The sequence below is a fragment of the Cololabis saira genome, chromosome 2, assembly GCF_033807715.1.
Source record: "Cololabis saira isolate AMF1-May2022 chromosome 2, fColSai1.1, whole genome shotgun sequence".
NCBI lineage: Eukaryota > Metazoa > Chordata > Actinopteri > Beloniformes > Belonidae > Cololabis > Cololabis saira.
In genome coordinates, this window is record NC_084588.1 from 32,341,837 (window position 1) to 32,363,482 (window position 21,646).

The window sequence follows — 21,646 nt, forward strand, 5'->3', positions numbered from 1 at the left end:
CTTTACTTTCAAAACAAGCCTGAGGGGGGAAGTCTTCTTGGTGCTGCACAAATGTGATGATCAGACGGTGAGACTTTAGCTCAACAATGGTAAAGGTTTGTGGAGACCCAGGTTGGGATATAAAACAAGAATGGTTGAGAAAATGAACTGCATTCGGGTACGTTTGGGATACTGTGGAGTCTTGTCTGGAAACTGTGAAGCTAGGAAATGAAAACAACACAGCATTTGAGATTGGGGTTACAGATCAGAGCATGATAAGACCCCGAGGCTTACATTTGTAGGTAAAACATGACAAGAACTGGAAAGGATGTGATAAGCACAAAGTCTCCATCTTTAAACTTAGGAAGTGCTCAGACCTATTAAAGCATCTAACACTGAGAATCTGGAGGACTGTAGAGATGGGGATGCAATGACTGCACCCTGAAGAGGCAAAAATGAAAAGATTTCAGCCTCTCCCATAGGTCAGGGTGGGAACACTGTAACAGAGCTGGAGCTGAGTAAATAAGGAGGTCTACTGGGTGCACATTCTCCAGTCTGACCCCAACATTCCTGCAAACCTCCTCTCTTCTAACTGCACCTCATCCTTCCACATTTTTCACATACTAGCACAACATCCAGACTTCAAACTTTAAACCCATTCTGAGATTAGCAGATGTCTTTGAAAGTGTTACAGAACATATGCAAAGAAATACTCTGCAATTTTAGATAAAGTCTGATTAGTATAACCAATATTTTTTTCAACCCAGATAAAAAAAATTCCACAGATTTCCGCTCATCAAAAACACAATGCAGCTTTCAAGTTAAGACACAAAACAGGCCCTAAACTCCTTTCATGGGGGTCAGCCTTGCACCCTCTTCCCTACAGCATACTGACCCACTTATTCAGCATGTCCCAACCCCCGCTGCTATTATTGTGCGAAACAAACTCATCATTCATTATTGACTGAGGTTCACAATCACCCCCACTTTTCAGAGCACGGAAGAAAGAACGGACACAACGCCATTCAGGAACAGCAACTCATTAGATTAGGGATGGCTCGCCACTGCAATTAACTAGTATACAGGGAAATTTAGCGCTCCACTTTCCAGCATTCTCGCCCACATGCGCAGTTCTGGTCAACAGAAAGAGAGACGCGGAGAGGAAGGCAGCACTCTGGTTGGAGACGGGACAGAAAAATAAACACATGTACTTCTGACAGTTTCCCTCCATGTCTGAAATTCCTACACAAATAGAAATGTGAGCAATAATAAAAGTTTGGTCTTTTTGCATAATAAGAAACAGGCCACAGTACACCGAACCAGAAAAGTCTGCTTAAAAACAAAACATTATTCCAAGGCCAGACGAAAAGTTCCAATGAGTGAGAACTCTTTATATCTCAAAAGAGAAACAAACAATGACTTTATCTTGCCAGGTGTTTACAAAGCACTGACGGTAAACCCCCGAAGACGTCGCCCCTCAGGGGAGCTGTTACTCTGTTAAACAAAAGAAAAAGTAGTCCTAGACCTCTGCTGCAAAGCTTTGCTGTAGGCCCCCACCTGGCCAACAGGAAGACAAGAACAAGGACAATTTCCACACTTTGAGACAAACAGGACACATGTGAGTCACATGATGACTGGGGCTGATCCAGTCTTAGCTGTGGCTTTTTCAAGCCACAGCTGGCGACTCCTCTCTGCTTTGACAACGTTTTCCAATTATTTTTTCAATGATTTCATGGGAAAATTAATCTATTAATTTAAATATCAAACATATCTCTAAAAAGGTTTATATCTATATAGGAACAAACAGAGAAAAGAAAAGCCTTCCACATTCAGCTAACTACAAACATTTTACCAATAAAGTCATTAGTTAATTTTACTAGTTTGCTATGTTGTAGCTCAACTCATTGTGTGTCAATCCACTTTGAATGGACAGTGCAATCACATCACCATTAGATCACAACATTAGATGTTAAACCTCTTCCCATTTGCAATGATCTGTGAACATACAACTATAAGATAAAGTATTAATTAAAGTCAGCAACCTAATTCTTCTTCAGCATGTGATAAAACTTCAACTGGAATATCAAATGTTTTCAAAACTATGATTCATTTACATGTATTGAGGAAAAGTAGTACCATAAAACGAAGACTGACAATAAAATTAGCTCTCTGCTTCCTTTTTTTTTTTGTGTAAATCCTCATCATACTGACATCAATAACCAAATTCCCTCTGGATAAACTATATCCTGCCCATTTGATAACCAGTGTCCAAGTACTTTGATACTTTGTGGCAACACTGCAAAATTAGAAAAAAATGTCTTCATAATATCCTTTTGAAGCGGTGCAACAGTCTCAGATGATGAACATGTTACAGAACTTGCAAGCACATGATTACAATTCCCCTAATGACATGCTTATCTCACCACTGCTCTGTGATAGGGGATGTTCCTGGAATGGGGGAGGGGGGCTGTAAAGGAAATGAGGAGGAGGGGAACACAAACAGGAGGAAAGGTTAGGGAGGAAAGGAGGGAAATCAAATAGGAGGCTGATTACCTGCTTGGACTCCTCCAAAGATGTCTGCAGCCGGCTTATTTCATTTTCATATTGCTCTTTCATCTTGTCCACCTCCTGATCGTGAGCGGCCACTTCCTCCTTCAGGGCTCCTTTCAGAGCTGTTAGCTCTCTTTCTCGCTTCCTCAGCAATTCCTCCTGATCCTCCTTAGCAATGAGAACTTCTTGCATCTCCACTTTCAGTTGCATAATGTCCTGAGGAAAATTGATACGGTCTGGTAACAATCTCCATTTAGGATGAACAGAGACAAAAAGGATTTTATCTGCCAAGGTGGCCGAAACCCTAACATTTGCTCTCATCTTTGGTCTTTATCAAAACACACTTGATTTCCTTAAAGGGGACCTATTATGGCATCTAATACCTATTTTAAACAGGCCTTGAATGTCTTAAAAACAAGCTTTTGATTGTTTTTGCTAAATAAATTAGAAATTCAGTCTCTAAGCCATGTCTTTATCTTCCCCGTTTCTAACCTCCATCTCTATGTGGGATTCTGAGTGGGCTATGTTAGTTGTGGTTTCACGCATCCCTCCTGTCGTTACGTCACGACAGGAGCAGAATCTGAACGGCTCGTAGAAGCCACATCACACTGGATGGCTCATCCGGGCGGCTGTACAGACACTGCAGAATTTGGTTGCTTTCCTCCTTCTCTGAGTTGGCAGGCTGAGAGGAGACCACTTTATATATGTTAAAGCAAGAAAAAACGTGTTTTTCATAATAGGTCCCCTTTAAATGCAATACAAAAACAGCACTACGCTTCTGTTTTCCATATTATTTTCTTTTATGTACAGGATACTGATTTCTGCATCAATAACCACTATGGCTTACCGCCGTGATGATGTTTTTCTCTCCATCAGCGGCTGACCTCTTGGCTGAGTCAAGCTCATCATGCATCTCTGACAGCTGATCCTGCAGGTCTCTGATCTCTGTCTGGTACTGCTCTCTCTCCATCTTCACCTGGAAAAGCCTGACAAAGCACACGACTTGTCACAACACAGTATACACCCTCTTTTTGTCGTATGTAGGCTAACATTTGCCTGTATATCATTATATATAAGCACTGAGAGAGGTACAGAGGTTACATCAAATACCTCAGTGGTGAAAAATCAATACCTAATCTGCAAATAAATGAAAAGGGTAAGGGTAATAAAACACCTTGGAAATCTTCACACAGCCAGGTAGACTTGGGCAGAACATCTAGTCTGTATTTATTTGGTAGCTGAATAGTTTCAATGAATTCCAAGAGCAACATCCCTGATTCAGGTCCAAACAAAGATCATTATTTTCCATCACAGAAAGCTCCCTCTATTCGCATCAGGAACATTGCTAAGCTAAGCTCCCAAGCGAAAAATTTGGTGAATAGTTTCAAATGATGTCGGCACGAGACTCCAAACTGGTCAAAACTGCCTTTTCTAAGACATTTAAGAAGCAGAAATGTAGAAAGAAAGTGAGTAAAAAATAATTAAAAATAATAAAAAAGAAAAAATTGTAAAAAGTAAAAATTTAATTGGCGACCAATAACACTTAGGGCCTGATTTACTAAAGGTTTGCGTGCGTAAAAACGTGTGCAAACAAACATCACCCGCAAACCAATGTGCAAGCTGATCTACTAACAGCGTGCAAAGAGGACTGCGCCTCTCACACACGCTGTTCATTTAGTACTTTTGCCCTGATGAATAATCAATATGGGGCGTACCCGCCAGAAAGCGCTAAATACTGGGAGGGGAAAATGCAAATAGGTTAATTTACCACACGCAATGAGATTTACCAAGCCTGAAAGTTATTGCGGGGATTGTGATTGCGTCTGTATTTAATACGTTCGAAAGGAAGGTGCTAATCTGCCCAGCATTACGCACCGATGGCTGCTGTTATTGTGGCAAGGAGGCGACATCGCCAAAATCAAAGAATACGCAGAGAGAGAGTCTTTATTCTGCTGCATGCTATTTTAAAAATGGTTGCACAAGTTTTATTAAAGGCCACTTTTTCTTTAGTTCTTCGCCTTATATCTTGCCACCTTCTTTTAACCTCATCTGTCGTTCTTTTTGTCTTACCAACTGCATTTATTCTATCGCAGATTTTCTCCCATATTGCGTTTCTTTTGGTAACGTTTAAATGTCTTTGCTGTAGTTCATGAATGTGTTTATTTGCCTCTTCCGCTAATATCTCTAACTCCAATTTCATTTTGCGCTTGCGACTATCCTGCTTTCCATCCAGACTCTCCATGGCGCAAACCGTAAGACACGCAACACCTCATTTAAATACTGCGGTTCGCACCTGTTATCAATTGCGCAAGCATTCTTAGTTGATCACCCGCAAAACACACAACAACACGTGCAAACTTTTTCAGTGCACACGCAATTTAGTACTCTTTATTTAGGATCTTAGTAAATCAGGCCCTTAGTGTACTATGCAACATGAAAAAAATAAAACGGGTTCGTCCTCAGATGTTTAACTATTCTTTAAATACTACTTTTAAATGTTCTGTATCGTTTCAGTTGAAATAAGGAGCTTTACCAAAGAGGCCAAAAACAACCTTCACCAGTTTCCAGTTGTGTTTATTGGAGCGCACAATATAACTAAAGGCTGAATTATGCTTCTGCGTCAAAATGACGCCGTGCCTACGGCGTGTGGTTTGGATCGACGCAGAGGACACGCCGTCACCTGCGCCGTCACTGACGCGCACCTCCCGAAAATTGTAACTACGCGTCGAGGAGACGCAGACCACACGCAGACCGAGAGGGCTGTGATTGGTTCGCTTGGAAGCAACGCATTTCCGGTTTGAATCAGTAGTGAACTTCCAGGGCTCTTTTCTTCGTTTATGTGTGATTATTTTTGTTTTTGTTTTTTGCACAATAGTTGTCCTTATTTTTTTGATTTACTGTGACCGGAAAAAGTCGGATAAACCATTCAGAAAAAGATCGCTAACTAGTGGCCGCGGGGGGTACTGCACCGCGACCAAATGGAGAGACGGAGAAGTCCGAAGGATTCAGCACGGCGTCACGGCTGCGGCGTGTGCTCTGCGTTGGTGTGACGCAGAACCATATTTCAGCCTTAAGAGAGAGATCTACTTAAAACACCAACACTGGCTAAACAACACACAAAAGCTTAACTATTCATTAATCATTATGGACTTCTCCCGCGCTATAACTCGGTACTCACTCTTCAACTGTGGTCTGGAGGTCAGACTCGGTTTTGGCAAGTTTTTCTTTCAGAATCCTACACTCCTCCATGCTTCGCTGCAGCTCCTGCTCCAATTCTCTCAAATCTGCAGCAGCCTTTTTTTCACCCTGATTCCTCTGATTGTAGAAAAACAGCATTTGTTATTTTGGACATTTCAACATTGATACATTTGGCACATAAATCATACCAACAGTTTTAAAAAGACAAAAACTAAAATAAGATGTGGTCATTTTTATGATTGTTTTTCTTGTGCTAAAATAATCCAAGAAAAGAAATGGACATCATGGACATGTATTTAAAGGGCAGCATGGAAGAGGCACACGATGTGGTCTTATCTTAAAACGCTTGCACCTCAGAGTAAATACCTTTCCGACACTTGGATAACTTTCAACACAAACACACAAAGCAAACAGTTGTGACTTGAATACCTACTTGCTTGTGAAACAACAGAATTATGGTTTTAAGTGGGAGGAACTCGTTTGTTCTAATGTTTGTCTGTGAATATGTACTGAATAAGTATTTAGCGTTGCCAACTCTACTTCAAAATGACCTTTAGTTGAACAATGATCCATTTAAGCTTTTGACAAGTAAAGCTTCGATAAAGGATATTCTTTAGAAGTTCAACAATGAACTTACATGTCAACATAAACAGATCTGCAGTTTAGGATATTTTTACCATTGTTCTATCTTCCAGCTGTTTCTTCAGATCAAGGGTCTCTTTCTCCAGTGCAGCATTTTGCTCCTGCAGAGCTTTGGTCTGTGCAGCAGTTTCTGGGGACTGAGAGAGGGAGAAAGACATTTAGAGTTAGTTGTATCTTATTGACAAGCATGTCTCACTAATTTATTGAAGGACAACTAGTGCTAAGGGTGTCTTTTAGACGCATAGCTGTCATAGCACACATATGCATCACTGTGTGAACAAATACAGCAATGCAACAGCAGCTCACTTTGTTGTCCCCTTGTGCAGTTGCTGTGGCTCGGGATTTCAATGTCTGTATCTTCTCAAAGACAAGGTTGACCTTTCTTTTTGTTGTTTCGTCATTGTCATTGCTTCTGTGAAAACATGCAAACACACAAAATGGTGACATTATGGTTAAGAGGGTTACAAAAACCTTTCCAAGTTTTTTTTGATCAATCAGGTAGTAAATCCAGATTGTTCTTGGAATAAAGTAGATCATTCCTGGCTTAGCAGGGGTCAAGAAGGATCATACTGCTTTGATCTGTCACCTCACAGCAAAAACAGCTTAATTACGCTTGAATATAAACATAGACGTTCTGCCCTTGCTGATTTGACCACATAGCAACCCATTCACACATTTACAATCTTATACCACAGTTTAAAGATTTTTACAAAATAACAAGCCAACCCTTTGTTCTGTTTAGTGGACAATATACATTTGTAAGAGAAGTGTATTTTCTTCTGAGTTTGAAAAAAAGGTCTGACTTTGTTAAACCATGTCTATATCTGAGTCTGCCAAAGGATTGCTAAAAATCTTTTTTATTCATATGTGACCAATTAATCTTTCAGTTCAAGTGCCGAATCAGAATCAGCAAAGCAAGATTTACACCACATTTACAAGACAGCTTGCATATCTCAATAAATTTCAAGGCTGTCATAGTGCCAAACTCCCCCAGACCTCCGCTTAACTCTTCATAAGCACATGATTTTCATTAAACCTTTATAACCCCTGGTGGTGAATGTTTGTCTTCTAAGCCTTGGGAATGTAGTTCAGTTTCAGCCCCTGCACTTCCATCTGTGTTTCCTCTCCTTTGTCCCGTGACTCCTGACCTGTGGCTCGACACACCCTAGCAGTTTCCTGTTCTCTTTCTACAATACCGCAGTTTTCAACATCCACAACAACGTCAGTAACCTGTATATTTATAAAAGTTAAAGCCAAGAATAAATATGCAGCTGCTGGATGTCTTAAACATTTGTTTTTCTGGAATGTAACATCAATCTTTTTAGAAGCACGCATAATCTATCATTTTTTGCCAGAGCAAACAATACATCAAATAAAGTTAAGTTATTATAAGTCAGCTGACAAAAAAAAACTGCTGGTTTCTGACTCATAAAGGTCTGCTGGCACTAGAAGATGCAAGAATAATTATTCTGGGATGAACCCACACAAATTTTGAATCCCACTCTGTCAATATGACCGTGTAGTTTGGTTTTAGGCCTTGATGAAAGTGATCTGGAATAAACTAAATACGACCTTGTAAGATATATGTTAAAACCTGTATTCAATTGATTGGCTTAATTGTTTCAAATATACTTTTTGCATTGCAATAACTTGCCATAATAAAATATAGTAAAACATGCAAAAGCCTTTATTCTAAGCATCTTCAAAACCTGAACTGAACTTTTTATCCCATCATGCCTCCCCTGAACAAGCCATGATATCTGATTACAAAATGCAAAGTTAGTGTTTTTCAAATTATTTCACACTCAATCACAAAAAAGGGAGAGTGGGAAAGTGGGATTTTGCAAGAAAACAATTTCCAGACAAATGGATCCCTCAGACTGGATGGGAGGGTAAGAAGCCCACATTCCTCTACTTTTTATCAGAAACAGTCCGGTTCAGATAAAACAAACAAACGTGCCTACACAGAACAGTCTCTTCCTTCAAGATGGATTACCTTCTAATCCAACATGTTGAGTTTTGGTGTTTATGAACAATATAATATACCTCACCAGTTAAACATTTCCACAACAGTTTGGCCACATTTTATGAATATAGGTAGTATTTCGGACAACTCACCCATCCTTGAGGTAATTAAATAAAATCTGTTTTGCTGTCTCTTCGTGTGTTTGTTGTGAAAGGTCCTGCTGACCTTTCAGGAGATCGGGTGTCGCCTGGATATGACAGGAAATGAGTGGAAGGGTTTAATCAAATTAAAAAGGTCAAACTAAAAACTTGGCCTTTTCTAAGGAGGACTCTTTACACAACTATCACACTTTACAAAATATAAAACTCAATTATGACACAAGTTAAAACAAATAAATCATTAAATTATACTGTGACAGCACACATTTTTGAATTTTTACCTGGACATCTGTCCCAGCACCAGGCTTCTTGTCCGTGGTGGAAGAAGACCTCGATAGTGATGTTGACAATGATGTCCCTCCAGTAGATGAGGCATTTTCTGCAGCTGCTTTACTTTTCAAAGGTAATGATGCGGAGGACTGTGGCTTTTTGTAACCCTGTATTGAGCCAACACCTTTGGAGATGGTGTTCAGGGGAGAGCCAGGTGCACTGCTTACACGAGATGACACCCCAGGGTGAGCACTTCCATCTACATCAACAAGCCCGGACTCCTGCCCGCTGGCTGTTTTCTGAAGTCGGAGCTGTGAGGGCCGCAGGACATGCTCCATCGATGTGCCACGAGAGCGGCTAAACTCTTCCATGTAACTAGAATCATTTCTCAGACCGAAGGCACTGTCCACACTGCGTGAACGCTTCCTGTCCTCTGGATTGATCCTGTTCCTGCGCCCTGCCCTGCCCCTGCGCGGCTGGCTGGCATCTTTTCCATCAAACTTCTCAATGAGCTGATCAACACCAGGAATAGAGCCCGTGTCAATGTCTCTGCCGGAACCAGGGTGGAAGGGGATGTAGCGACGATTTTCGTGGCGGTTTATGGTGTCTGCATAGAGAGCTTCCATTTGATCATCCACCTGAGCCTTAGGGGTGGACGGTGAAGAACCGCGACGGGAGCGGGAGGAAGACTGAAGAACTGGCCCACTGGAATCAGTTCTACGTAAAGGAAGGACGTCAGGCTCACGACGGGTACGCTCAAGACTGGAGTTGGCACTGCTCATAGAGCTGGGGGATCTGCATGTTACATTCTGATCGCTGGAGGGACTTGACACAGGAGAAGAGCGATGGACTGCAGGCATTGGTTGAGTTTTAGAGCTTGGCTTAGACTGAACCTGATTTAAGCCGGTAAGAAAAGGCTTGCACTGTGGCTGAGCCGGTTGTGATTGCGGCCTGGTCTTAGACTGAGCCAGCTGGGCTTGAGGCAAATACTCAAACTGAGACTTTGGCTTTGGAAAAGCTGTCTCAGGGTCATTGGTCTTCAGGCTCTGGGATGGAGGCTGTGTTTTCTCTTGTTGGACTGGATCTGACTTTCCTTTAGAGGGGACATGTATATCAGATTTGGGAGAACTCTGGCTCTGGTTTCCAGTCTTAACCTGAGGTAGAGGCCTTGAAGGACAGCTGTTATGACTTCCAAGGTTTAGGGAGTTGGTCTCTGGATCATATGGTTGGAGGATCTCAGGATGCTTCTGAAAGTTCAGAAGCGGAGGCGTTTTTTTTCCTTGTGATTCACTAACACCATTTTGAGGACTAGTGTGAGGCATCATCTTCTGCGTCCTGTATTCCATAAACGGGCTGTTGGATCGAGCTTCATTGTCACCTCTGAAATCATAATCCTGGTAGTTTTCAATAAAGGAGCCTTCTGTGTCATTGTACCCATCGATATATGACTGAGGACCCCTTTCCTGGTTGTTAAGAACCACATAGGGGTGACCATCTATTCCCTGGACTCGGATGCTGAGACCATATGTGCCAGCTCCATTACTGTGGGGCCTGGAAGGACGGGAAGGCTGAGTGTATCCCCGCTGAGGTCCAGTGTTAGGAATGCCAGTCACTCTGTAGGACTCCATCAGGAATGTGGAAGGAAAATAAATCCCTCTCCCTGGATCAGGTGGCTCACCTATGCAAACATAGATTAAGACAGGTTGGATTAGCCAGAGATGAGATACTACATAAATCAATAACAACTAAAGTTCCTCACTCAGCCAGTAATGAAACAGCAGAGCCGTTGCTGCACTTTCAGTTTCTACTTTCTATATTCAATTCTTTTCGCTTTTTATATTCTTTATCTCTCCAATGAAAAAGCTCTCTTTCCAGCAACATCTTAGAAACCATAGTATCTCTGAAAATGTGACTCAACATTGGCTACATTCTTATTAAACCGCAAAAATTACCGGGTACTGTTTAAAATAGCCTTAAAAAAAGTGTAAAGAGTAAATATGACATTACACAGTTGCTGGTCATGCATAATAACAAACACAGGCTACATGTTAAGTAAAAATTAGAAACAAGATAATACTTCAACATGCGCGTTAGACCAGAGAATAACAGCTGAATGTTTGCGCTTACATACAGTAATAGCATTGCTCCTTGCAAATTACACATTGAGGGTTTAATAGAGGGCTGCTGGTGCAAGGCAACTCCACATGAATTAAAAAAACAGGTTCAGTTACATATTTTTTAGCTAGGTAACAAAAAGCCATTTTCAATAAATATTAAAGTATCTTTCTCTTTCTTCCTTGTGTTTTTCAAATAAATGTACGCCTTGAAAGCGATTGAAAACAAGCCCTTCGGGAACCACCATGTGTTTCACTGAACAATGAGATTTCAACATGTTCCTGTTTGCTTTTTTAGACAGTGCCCCATTAAACCCACCGCTACAATACCAAGATGAGACAAGATGGGCCTGGAGGAAGGACTTTGATAAGACTGACAATGGCAAAAGCAGGATGTGTCACATTAGCATAAGATAGGTCAAGACAGACCAACTGACAAGTGATGGGCTGTTTAGAAAAATACAGCCTCATTTAGTATTTGCTGATAAGAGGACATTCACTCTGACAACACAGACAGATTTTCCATTATTCATTGTCTTCGCCTATGGCGGCTGATAGAGAGCAAATGAATCAAAACAATGTACTTGATGATATCAAGGTAGTTATCACTGGGACAGCATGTAATGTGCACTCATTTTTTGGTACCGAGTGTGCTAGTTTAACCAAAAGCAGATATTGGTTTAGCTCTTCCCTCAACCCCCACCACACACACACACACACACACACACACACTTGAAAAGATTAGCCAGAAAGAAGTGGAGTGTTTAGCCGGAACTGCACCCAACTTTTTCCTTTCTAATGATGGATCACTTTATGAATAGCAACCTGTTACGACTGGCTCGGGGAAAAGGGAAGTAACATAAATACCCGATGGTATTGGGTAGTTGAAAGTTAGAAACAGTGGTTAAACAATTAATAAATAGAATAGTTCTGCACTCTCTCCGCCTTGGGTGACAATTTATTTCATAAAACTGTAGATTTTGGGTTTTATCAGCCATAAAAACTGAAGAAAAAAACACTGTTGGGAACTCTTTGCGCGGTATAAGATGATTCAGCACCATTTGCTTGTCATAAGTCAGTGAGTTACACTGTGACTGCTTAGTACAGTCACCCTGTACATATCTTTGTTTGTTGCTGAAAATCGTGTTTTTCTTTTCTCTTTGGGAACACAGATTTATGAGATATAATTTTCATGGAGGTTTGAATACTGCCTTGCTTGAGGTATTTCTGCTGGTACTTCTAGCATTTTTTTCCCATCATAATGAGTAACCTTGACAATGGAGGAGATACATACATGCTAAAACAGCAAATTGAGCTTTCAAAAGTCCCAACAAATAACCAGACTGAGACTTGAAATCCCAGATAAATTGAAGAGGACCCATCATGGTTGTAAACATATTCCTCCCCTCAACCTTCATGGGAAATCTAAGGCCGCTGGTGTCTAATTTGGACGAGCTTGGAGCACTGATATGAACAGCATGTAAATATCAGGGTATGATGCGTTTCAGACATGGCGGCAGGAGCACATTTCCAACCTCAATGCCTCACCACCCACCTTTCAGACAGTACAGGTGGATAGAAACGCCAAGTGGCAAAAGTAAAGGTAGTAGAGTTGCACTGCTTGTTACCAGCAGGCAGTGTGGTTTAGTTCCTCTTCACCCCAGACATGAGCCTTATAAGCTCTGAGTTTGAGGTCATATTATCTACTAAGAGAGTTCATCTGTGGTATTTTGATGGTAGCGTATCCCACCACAAGCTACTACTAGACTATGAACACCCCAGTGCATTCATGGCAGCCTCTCTCTTTGTTATACTTCCAACCCTCCACCAGTTTATCAAAAACTACTCTCCAGTGAAATAAAATGCTGGATTTTTTCTATGCAAATATTTGAAATGCATACAACTCCTCTCCCCATCCAAATCAGAAAAAGCTGGTCAGTCAGCCTCTTCCCACCTCCACCTACAAACGCATTGTTCAGAGGCAACATGTGAACAAAACAGCTGAGGAGAAAGTTCCAGAAAGCTGAAGGAACTTTGCAGGCTGCTGAACGACTGGGATGCCCTCTGTGACCACATGGAGATTATATCAATGTCATGCCTGTGACAGAATACATATGAAACTTCTGTTACACCTCTTAGACATATTTGAACCTGGTGCCAAAGCCTGATCCTGTTAAACTTTGCGAAACTTTAAGAACTGATACTTTTGTTTACACAGAGCCATATCATTGTTCTCATTTGTCTCATCCAACATTGTTTCCGTTTCTCTTTTCAATGAGTGGCGTTGTTCTTCTTTAGAGGGCCACATTGCACAAAGTAGGCAAATCACAATCGTCATCTTCTTTTCCCACAAAAACAGTGTCTTACTATGGCAGACTGCATTTATAACGGGTGTCGTAAACTGATGGTGTTTGTAAATGCGCATTCCTATGTTGACCCTCTTTTCAGAATGCTGATTGGTATTAATGAACACTGCTACAAACAGTAATTACAACTGTTGTTTTTACAGGTATCCATAAATGCCTGTGGGTTACAACAAACACTGTGAAAGTAGCTTTGTGCAGCAATGTTAACATATGCCAATTGTTTATTTTAAAGTATTGAAACTCGTTGATGCACTGCTGCTTTCATTTGACTTTCATGCTAAAGCAGTTTTTAAAAATGATTTTCTTTTGAGTAATTCAGTTAAAAGAGTAGAGTACTTCCTCTTCCTTTCTTTTTAATGAAACAGATACAAATGTTTTAGTCAGAGTGATTGGTATTTAGTTGCGCCATTAAATCTCTTTGGCATTTTGAGCAATAGTGCAAGGGGATAGTCATCTTGGGAGCACAAGCCGCTTGATCATCGTGGTTATTCCTTTTTTATTACTTTCTTTTCTCCATGCATGACACAGTTGTGACTCACTAGAAGCAATGAAGATGTTTTGGTTGGATACAAAATTCCAGCTCCTTAGCCCCAACATAACCAGTTCCTACATCTAGACCAACAGGGTTTCGTTGGCCGAAGTGGCCTCAGTATTCATAGCTCTGAATCAGCTATTTCTTCATGGCTGACTGTCAGGAAACTGGTAGTAAAAAAGTACTTTGGTGAAAAGGCCCATACGCCACCCCGGCTCCCCCACCCAGATAGTGCTCCCCCAGTAACAAGCCCTGGATCAGAAGTGGCCTGAAAGTGCTGCTAAACATAACAAAAAGAGCCTTTAGAAAGGGGTCACAGAGAAATACGGAGGAGAGGCAGAAGTCCTTAAAGTAAAGCGAGGAAACAGGTGTTAATGAAAATGCTGAAGAGCAGAACAACACTCGTGATGTGTGGTCAGGGATATAAAACATCACTGGCACTAAGCAGAAGGCAGATCTGACATTCTGATGGAAGCCTGAACAGAACCAGAACCAAACATACTTTTTAGTGGTTCGGCTCAGCAGAAAGCTGAGTGTTTTCCTCTCATTCCCACCATGCAGACACATCATCAATTAAACTGACTTCAATAAGCAAGTATTAGTTAAATTCACACACTTCAATATGCACAGGTGAGAGGAAAAAAGCTATGTAAGTGGAACTGTCCCAACCAGTACGGCTGTCCAAGACAGAATGAACAGAATGAACCTAAAGTAACACAATAGTTCTTTTCATGCTCGGTTACATGCCAGCGATACATGAGGGCTCCAACAAGGGTGCAATATTTCTTCCTTTTATTGTGTTTTTCTACTGCAAAGTTGCCTTCCCTGACCCTGGTACTGCAGAGAAAAGAGGTCAGCAGTCCTAAGCACATGTTGGGATGTCACGGCCCAGGCTTTGATCTGTGCAGAGGGGACGCCTGAGAGATTTAACAGCAGATTCTTATCTGGTCCTGTGAGGTGATTAGTTTCATGTGTCACCGGGTCCTTACACTGCATCAACAGCAACAGCAACAGCAACCCATGACCACAATATGGGGAGTAATTGCAGCTACATTTCAGTAATCACAATGAAAGTATGTGAGACATTTCAGAAAACCAGAAGAAACAACACTTCATCATCAGAGAGCAAAACAAAACAGGACTTACTACTTTTTATACTACAGCTCCATCAAAATAAAAACAAACAACAATGCAACACCAAATTAGAAAAATGTTATTCTTTGTAAAAAAAAAAAAATATATATATATATATATTCTGTTTTGTTGTCAGATTTGCTGAAATCTCATTGACTGTGTTTATCATGCGTTGCGCCTCAGGGGCCGCAGACAAGAACAGCTGGGTGAAAGAGTAAATGTTCAGTGAAATGTAAGTTAACAAAATCACTTTGTCAGGCACACAGCTTTACATGGTTGGGAGGAGTTCATACAGTGGCGTCAATTCAGTGGAAGCTAAGTTTTGGCAAGGTTACGAGTCACAGAACTTAACTAGAGTATCAATCAACACATCCAGCAAATACTCAATACAGAAGTCTGATATGTAGCTTATCTGTGTGGTCAAGAAAATTGGAACTTTTTCAAATGCAGTCTCGCTCACTGCAAAAACTCAAACTTAGCAGGAATATTTGTCTTATTTCTAGTTAAAATGTCTCATTTTTAGTAAAAAAAAATCTCATTACACTTAAAACAAGAGTCATCACCAGAAAAATAACTTGTTACCATGTGACCATTTTCACCTGTTTCAAGTAAATTTTCACTTAAAATAAGTAGAAAAATCTGCCAGTGGAACAAGATGTAGGCCTATCTTCTCATTACAAGCAAAAAAATCTTGTTCCACTGGCAGATTTTTCCACTTATTTTAAGTGAAAATCTACTTGAAACAGGTGAAAATGGTCAAATAAGTAATTTTTCTGGTGATGACTCTTGTTTTAAATTTAATTACATTTTTTTTTGACTAAAAATTTGACATTTTAACTAGAAATAAGACAAATATTCTTGTTAAGATTTTGAGTTTTTGCAGTGTATAATAATAGTGAAATCGATCATGTTGTTCTGATTTGCATTTGTAGTTATTCTATATGTATTAAGTAATAGAATAATAGGTGTGGCGGCTGCCATACCTTGCCATACCCAATTGACGCCCCTGAGTTCATCTGGTAAAGTTATGTAACTGGACTGGGGGTGCAGCAGGAGATGTTAACCCACTCATCAACCCTAGCAGCTAAAGTGAAGAAAGTGCGGTGAGATTTAGTTTCCCAACATTTTGATGCTCAACGCAACAGGTGGAAAAGCGCCATCAGCCCTCGATTTACTGCTCAGTAATAGACTGGTTACCTCACAAAAAAACTATTTAATTAATTAAAGATATGGTACATTATCCGTCCTTTTTTGTGAAGAAACTCACTTTTGTCCCTGTGGTTGTGTTGTTACCAGCTGTTTTAACAGCGGTGCGGTTCAGCGCTGTTTACTCACCGGCGTCGTATTTCTCTCTCTCTCTCTCTCGTGTCCTTGTCGCGGGTTTGAAAAGTTTGGAGTTGTTTGAGGGTCAAACTAGTGAACAAAGTGCCCGCGCCAACACTTTACTAACTTAATTGCTCCCCTGTAAGTGTCCTGGGTGTGAAGGAGAGCCGCTTCAGGGGGACGTCCAACCCTCCTGCCGCTCCGCCTCCTCAGACAGGCTGCAGAAGAAACAGCCCACCCGCGTTAAATCGACGCAGAGCCTACGCCGTAGGGTACGGCGTAGGGTACGCGGCGACGCGCACCGTACGGTGCGTGTCCCGCGTACCCTACGCCGTAAGCTCTGCGTTGGTGTAACACGGGACCATAAATCAGCCTTAACCCAGGCCGGACAGCTTTTTTTTCAAAATAATTAAGTACATTATCATTATCAGCTCACTATTTATATATATATATTCGTGAAAGCTTTTATTTCATTACTTTAAATAATCCCTTTGATGGTAGGCAATGAATAAGCTTTGCTTCACCCTACACCTTTTTCGGTCTAGATGTTATTATATTGGTAACTTTTTTGTAATGTTTTCTTTGAACAGTGTATTTGGTTCCTTGTTGTCATTTTTAATTTTGTAAAAGCTCTTTTGAAGTTTGTCTTATTTTTATACTTTTTTGTGATATCATGACATTACCGAAATAAACTAAACTAAACTAAACTAAAAAAAAAAAACGAAAAAAAAAACCCGATATAATTGGTATTTTCCTGTGGCAAATAAGGCATATGTGGTAAATATTCACCTTTTTTGCCATCATTTCAAATGTGGCAAGACACTTTGATACGTTGAAATGTTTTAGAAATAATTTGAGAAAACATGCTGCTCATTAATTATCATTATTATTATTATTATTATTAATCGTAGTAGTTTATTTTTGGTACATTACGCTAGTTTAGTGAACAATTTAATATACTTTCAAAAGATTTAAAAAAAAATGATTCGTGTTTTCGAAATTAAAACAATTATCAGCACGTTATATAATTTAATCTTAATGGGTTGTCTTTTATAACCTAGAGCGACATCTAGTGGCCAGACAGTTACATTTGAAATCCGCCAGTTAATGAGTACCTGATCAACACCGGTTAATAAAACGGGGAAAGTTCGGAATAAAAGTAGTTCTGAGAAGATATGTTAGAAAAAATTAACATTGAACTCAGTAAAAAGTTGTTGTTGTTGTTTTTGGCTATAGCGTTTGTGTGGGAAGTGTTGGACTAAAGGAGCCACGCTGAACAGTGATGAATAACACCCAGGATGGTCTTTAGCAAGTGACAGCAAGAGCAGGATTACAGTCAGTGTGAGTGAAGCTGCAGGTGCTCTGTGGATGATATTCAGCTTGCATTTCAAACAGGAGCACTTCAGTGTACTACCCACTGAATTAATCACTTAACCACTAAAATAGGATATGAATTTGTGAAAGATACTCATTCCTGAAACGTAATAAAGTGCATGCCAGAGCTGCATGTTTCTGAATGTGCGAGGGAGTAGACTCAAAAGTGGCTCCAGGAGACCAGTTTGTTGCCAAAAGTTTAACAAAAAGTGAACTGATTGGAGATGGCTGTCTATGCACTCATCGACTTTCCCACACAGGAAAGAGGAAGAAAATGTGCAGGACTGCAAGGAGAAGGCCACCGGTTTCCCAAAAGAACATTGCTGCCCATCTGCAGTTTGCTAAAGAAAACAAGAGAGCTGTTGGAAATGTGTGGTGGATAGATGAGACCAAAATAGGCTCCCTGGTTTAAAGGAAGAAAAAAAACTGTGCAATCCAACACAGTAACCTTATCCTCTGACGCATGGTGAAGGTAGTATTATGGCTTGGATCGTCTTTGTTGTTGTTCTTCCTGGACCAGGGCTGCTTGCAATCATTGCTTGAATGGTTATGAAATATACAAGACATCTGAAAACATCAGGACATTTTTCTGTGAAGTAGATGTCCACATAAAAAAAGAGCACAAATATAATTTTACTAAGGACTGGTTAAATAAGAATTAGCTCAAGGTTTGGATTGAACTCAAACACTTTTTCTAAAAAATAAAGAATAAAAAAACCCACAGACACAGTTACAGTGCAGGATTATTTTGCATCCATAAATAAATAATTAAGTGTGATCTTACTGATTTGAATGTGTGTCCTTTTTATCTATGTTTTTTCGTAAATATCTTATAATGTTTCAAGGTCCAGTATATTCCTAAAAATCAGATAAACCCTTGAGAAACAGATACTTGAATTTGACTATCAATTCTCAAAGTAGCAACACTGAAATCATCTAATGTTTGTCCTTCCTACTTGAATGTATATTGTAAAGGGTTGCCAGTGTAGTGTAAACTGCATTAAAGTGGAGACCCAGCTGTTTCCTTGCCTTTGTAGTGACTTGCTGTTTATATTTGTGTCTGCAGAGACTGTGCGGTACTACAGCCTTTAATCTGAGCTCTGTGCTGGGTTACAGAGGCACACAATGAAAGCTCTGTTCTCTGCTGAGGTGCCACAGCTGGGACCTCTGGGCATGCTCAGTCCACTGCCCAGTCTTATCCCAATTATACAGTAAGAAGGATTGCAGGCTTTCCAGGGACACCTCAGCCTTGCTGACACACATTTCGGAGGTCCACATGTTTAGCCAGATTTAATATTTTCTTTGTGATTAAGAAGAAGATCAGCCATGGCGGCAATAAAACCCTTCACTGAAAGCTCCTTTGCTTATTTTGTCTATATACAGTATATATCTATTTTTGGACGTGGTCAAAGAGCACAGAAAAGATTCAGAAGTGTTCCATTGGTCTTTTAACTCCATATAGCAATCAGTCCGGAGCTGATGGGCTCTGTGGGACATAATCTCAATCCTCAGAGACCCCAACCCATAACCCACAGGGCCCAAAGGAGCTACTGCTGACGTCCCTCAGATGTTCTGGCCATCTGCTGGGATTGATTAGGGCCTGAGAGGGCAGGACTCAGATACAACCAAACACCATAACACAAGGCCAGGGAAAATAAAATAACAAAAAACAAAGTTGTTGATAGGAGTAATAGTGTACAATAAGAATAAAGAGGGCAGAGTGAAGAGAGACACTCGGTGCATCATGGGAGGTCCCCCAAGTCATCTAGGCTTTATAGCAGGATAACTAAAGAGAGGGCTTAACTTATTCAGGATCACCTGGTCGACTGCTTGCAGGGATTTTAATCCGTTTCTGCAGAGTAGCTTCCACGCTGGGATGCTGGGGGGATTTCTCACATGAAGGGTTCACTAAAGATACCTTTATAATATATCTATTACTTAAGATAGCAATTTACAGCAATTTTACAAATAACCAATTGATGAAGAGAATAAACAGCAAATAAATTAATTGTAAAAATAAATAATCATTTACTGCAGTGGGACTGGTTACATTGAGCTAAAAAGTAACTAAATATAAAAATAAAATCCTGATTTAAAATTATTTTATGAGTGAAAGCCCAATAATGCACTCAAAAATGAAAGGGGTCTTTGTATACACTGGAAGCTTATATTGTATATTTTCATGATAATGCTTACGTAGATACTTTCTCCACCTCTAGCAACCTGTTATGCTTCCTATGTATACACAGATAAACCAGTAAAGTAGGAGTAAAGGAAAACATGGATGTATGTGAAGACAACCTTTAATTTTCATATTTGATCTATATGCTGCTATGCTGCTTTGTATGTTTAGATGTTTAGATGTGTATTTAACAGAATCAGCAGTATATTTACTGGGATCCATCATACATTCTTTCTGACAACAAGATAACTCCAAATGGGAGTAGATGTTTAGTTTATTTTTTTTGATACATCGAACATTCAAAGTTGACAGTTAACTCCCCTGTCTCACCCAAGTGAGGTTTTTGTGCCATGTGAGCTCAACATGACAAACTTCTATCAACTACGCTGAGACGTGAATCCTCCTGACGATCTGGGATCAGAAACTGAAGCACAGACAGGAGGGCAAGATGCACGTTTGGCTTCTCTCGGCTTCTGAAAGTAGGAGAGAAGCGGATGATCTCATGGATGGAGCAGAAGGAGCAGCAGGCTCTTTGGTCCATTTTCAAGGATGTGAGCCAAGGACCTTCTGTGAGCTGGCTCCGCCAGCAGCCTTGACAGGAAGTCAGCTTTCAGACATGGTGGTCTTACTCCCACAGAAAACATGCACACCCACCACACTTGCACGTCTGCTTATTCCTGCAAGGAATATCGCAAGATGACAGCTAAGATTTACGTTGGACCTCTCAGAGCCCATTGCAGGCAGAAAGAGCAGTCAGCACTAACTCCCCCCCAAGCTGAACTGGGATCGGTCCTCTAAGGATGTGATGAATACTGTCATGCTTAAATCTGCATGAGGATAATTCCTCACAGATGTATGGCTCCTGAGATTTACAGCACAATAGTCTGCCAGGATCAGTGCTGCATCCCACATTGTGGGATTCATTAAGTCACAGCACTAGTAGAAGACACAGAAAAGGTCACAGAAAGGTCACAGAAAGCCACTTTAACCACAAACATTTATTCAGAACTCTGGGTTTTTCATAATGACCGCCTCATTGTCATATCAGTTCATCTTGCTTTTTTTATGCATTTACACAGTGCAAATCAAAAACACCTTCTTTGGGATTTTTGCTTATTTAAAGGTCTCCAGAGAGGGCCATGATGTCCTCGTCATAATTTGGCGTTGGGTTTTTTTGTTTTTGTTGGATGCCCTGGCTGACACAGCCATCCTCATTAAAGCAGGTTTGGGACCATGAGAACACTGGCTTGTGAGCCCTTCAGTGGCTGGGGACCAAGGGGGCAGGGTGGGGTTCAGCGTTCTGCTAAAAGGACAGCTTTGGCACAAACAGTGAAAAATAAAGCTAGAGACTGATTTCAAGGATAAAGCCAGAGTGAGCAAGAGAGCGGAGGCGGTTGCAGTCTTATTTAATGAATCATTTCAATGTAAGCAGTTAACCCTTGGAAGTTTTCAGTCTTATGAAAACGTGGCTGTGCAGCGAAAGGCCTCATCAAGAATCCTGTTTCTGAATGTTTACAGGCCCCCCAAGACTTTTTTGACAACCTCAGTGAACTGCTGTCTATGATCTGTATTGATTTTGACCATGTAATTATTGTTAGTGATTTTAACATCCATGTGGACAACCCCTCAGGACGAAGGGACTAAAGGAAAAAAAATTGAAATCATTAAAAAAAAATCTATTGGGTGTTTTGAAAAGATTGTGTATTCTATATTTTGAAACATTTTTTGTTCAAAGGTCACTGTGTCTGATGTGGGCCTGTCTGATGACTCTTGTGTTTTCTTTGAGAGTACGATTTCAGTGCACACAAATGTCTCATGATGGTCTATACTGTAACTGAAAACAGCAGTGGGATCTTTA

General features: G+C 40.5%; 1 protein-coding gene across 4 annotated transcripts in view; it reads right to left on the reverse strand.

Moving 5' to 3' along the window:
* Positions 1 to 16,403, reverse strand: part of cgnl1 (cingulin-like 1) — a 33,084-nt gene extending 16,681 nt beyond the window's left edge. For 2 of the 4 annotated variants that reach the window (XM_061743687.1, XM_061743661.1), the window contains exons 1-8: positions 16,245 to 16,403; positions 8,775 to 10,441; positions 8,488 to 8,582; positions 6,676 to 6,781; positions 6,405 to 6,506; positions 5,708 to 5,844; positions 3,377 to 3,515; positions 2,533 to 2,745 (exon numbers count right to left, since the gene is read on the reverse strand). In XM_061743687.1, coding sequence (XP_061599671.1) covers positions 2,533 to 2,745; positions 3,377 to 3,515; positions 5,708 to 5,844; positions 6,405 to 6,506; positions 6,676 to 6,781; positions 8,488 to 8,582; positions 8,775 to 10,391 — 2,409 coding nt within the window. In that variant the 5' untranslated portion in view covers positions 10,392 to 10,441; positions 16,245 to 16,403. Of the gene's footprint in view, positions 1 to 2,532; positions 2,746 to 3,376; positions 3,516 to 5,707; positions 5,845 to 6,404; positions 6,507 to 6,675; positions 6,782 to 8,487; positions 8,583 to 8,774; positions 10,442 to 16,176 lie in introns of all 4 variants that reach the window. The other 2 variants (XM_061743680.1, XM_061743671.1) reach the window with 2 other exon arrangements.
* Positions 16,404 to 21,646: the final 5,243 nt, after the last annotated feature.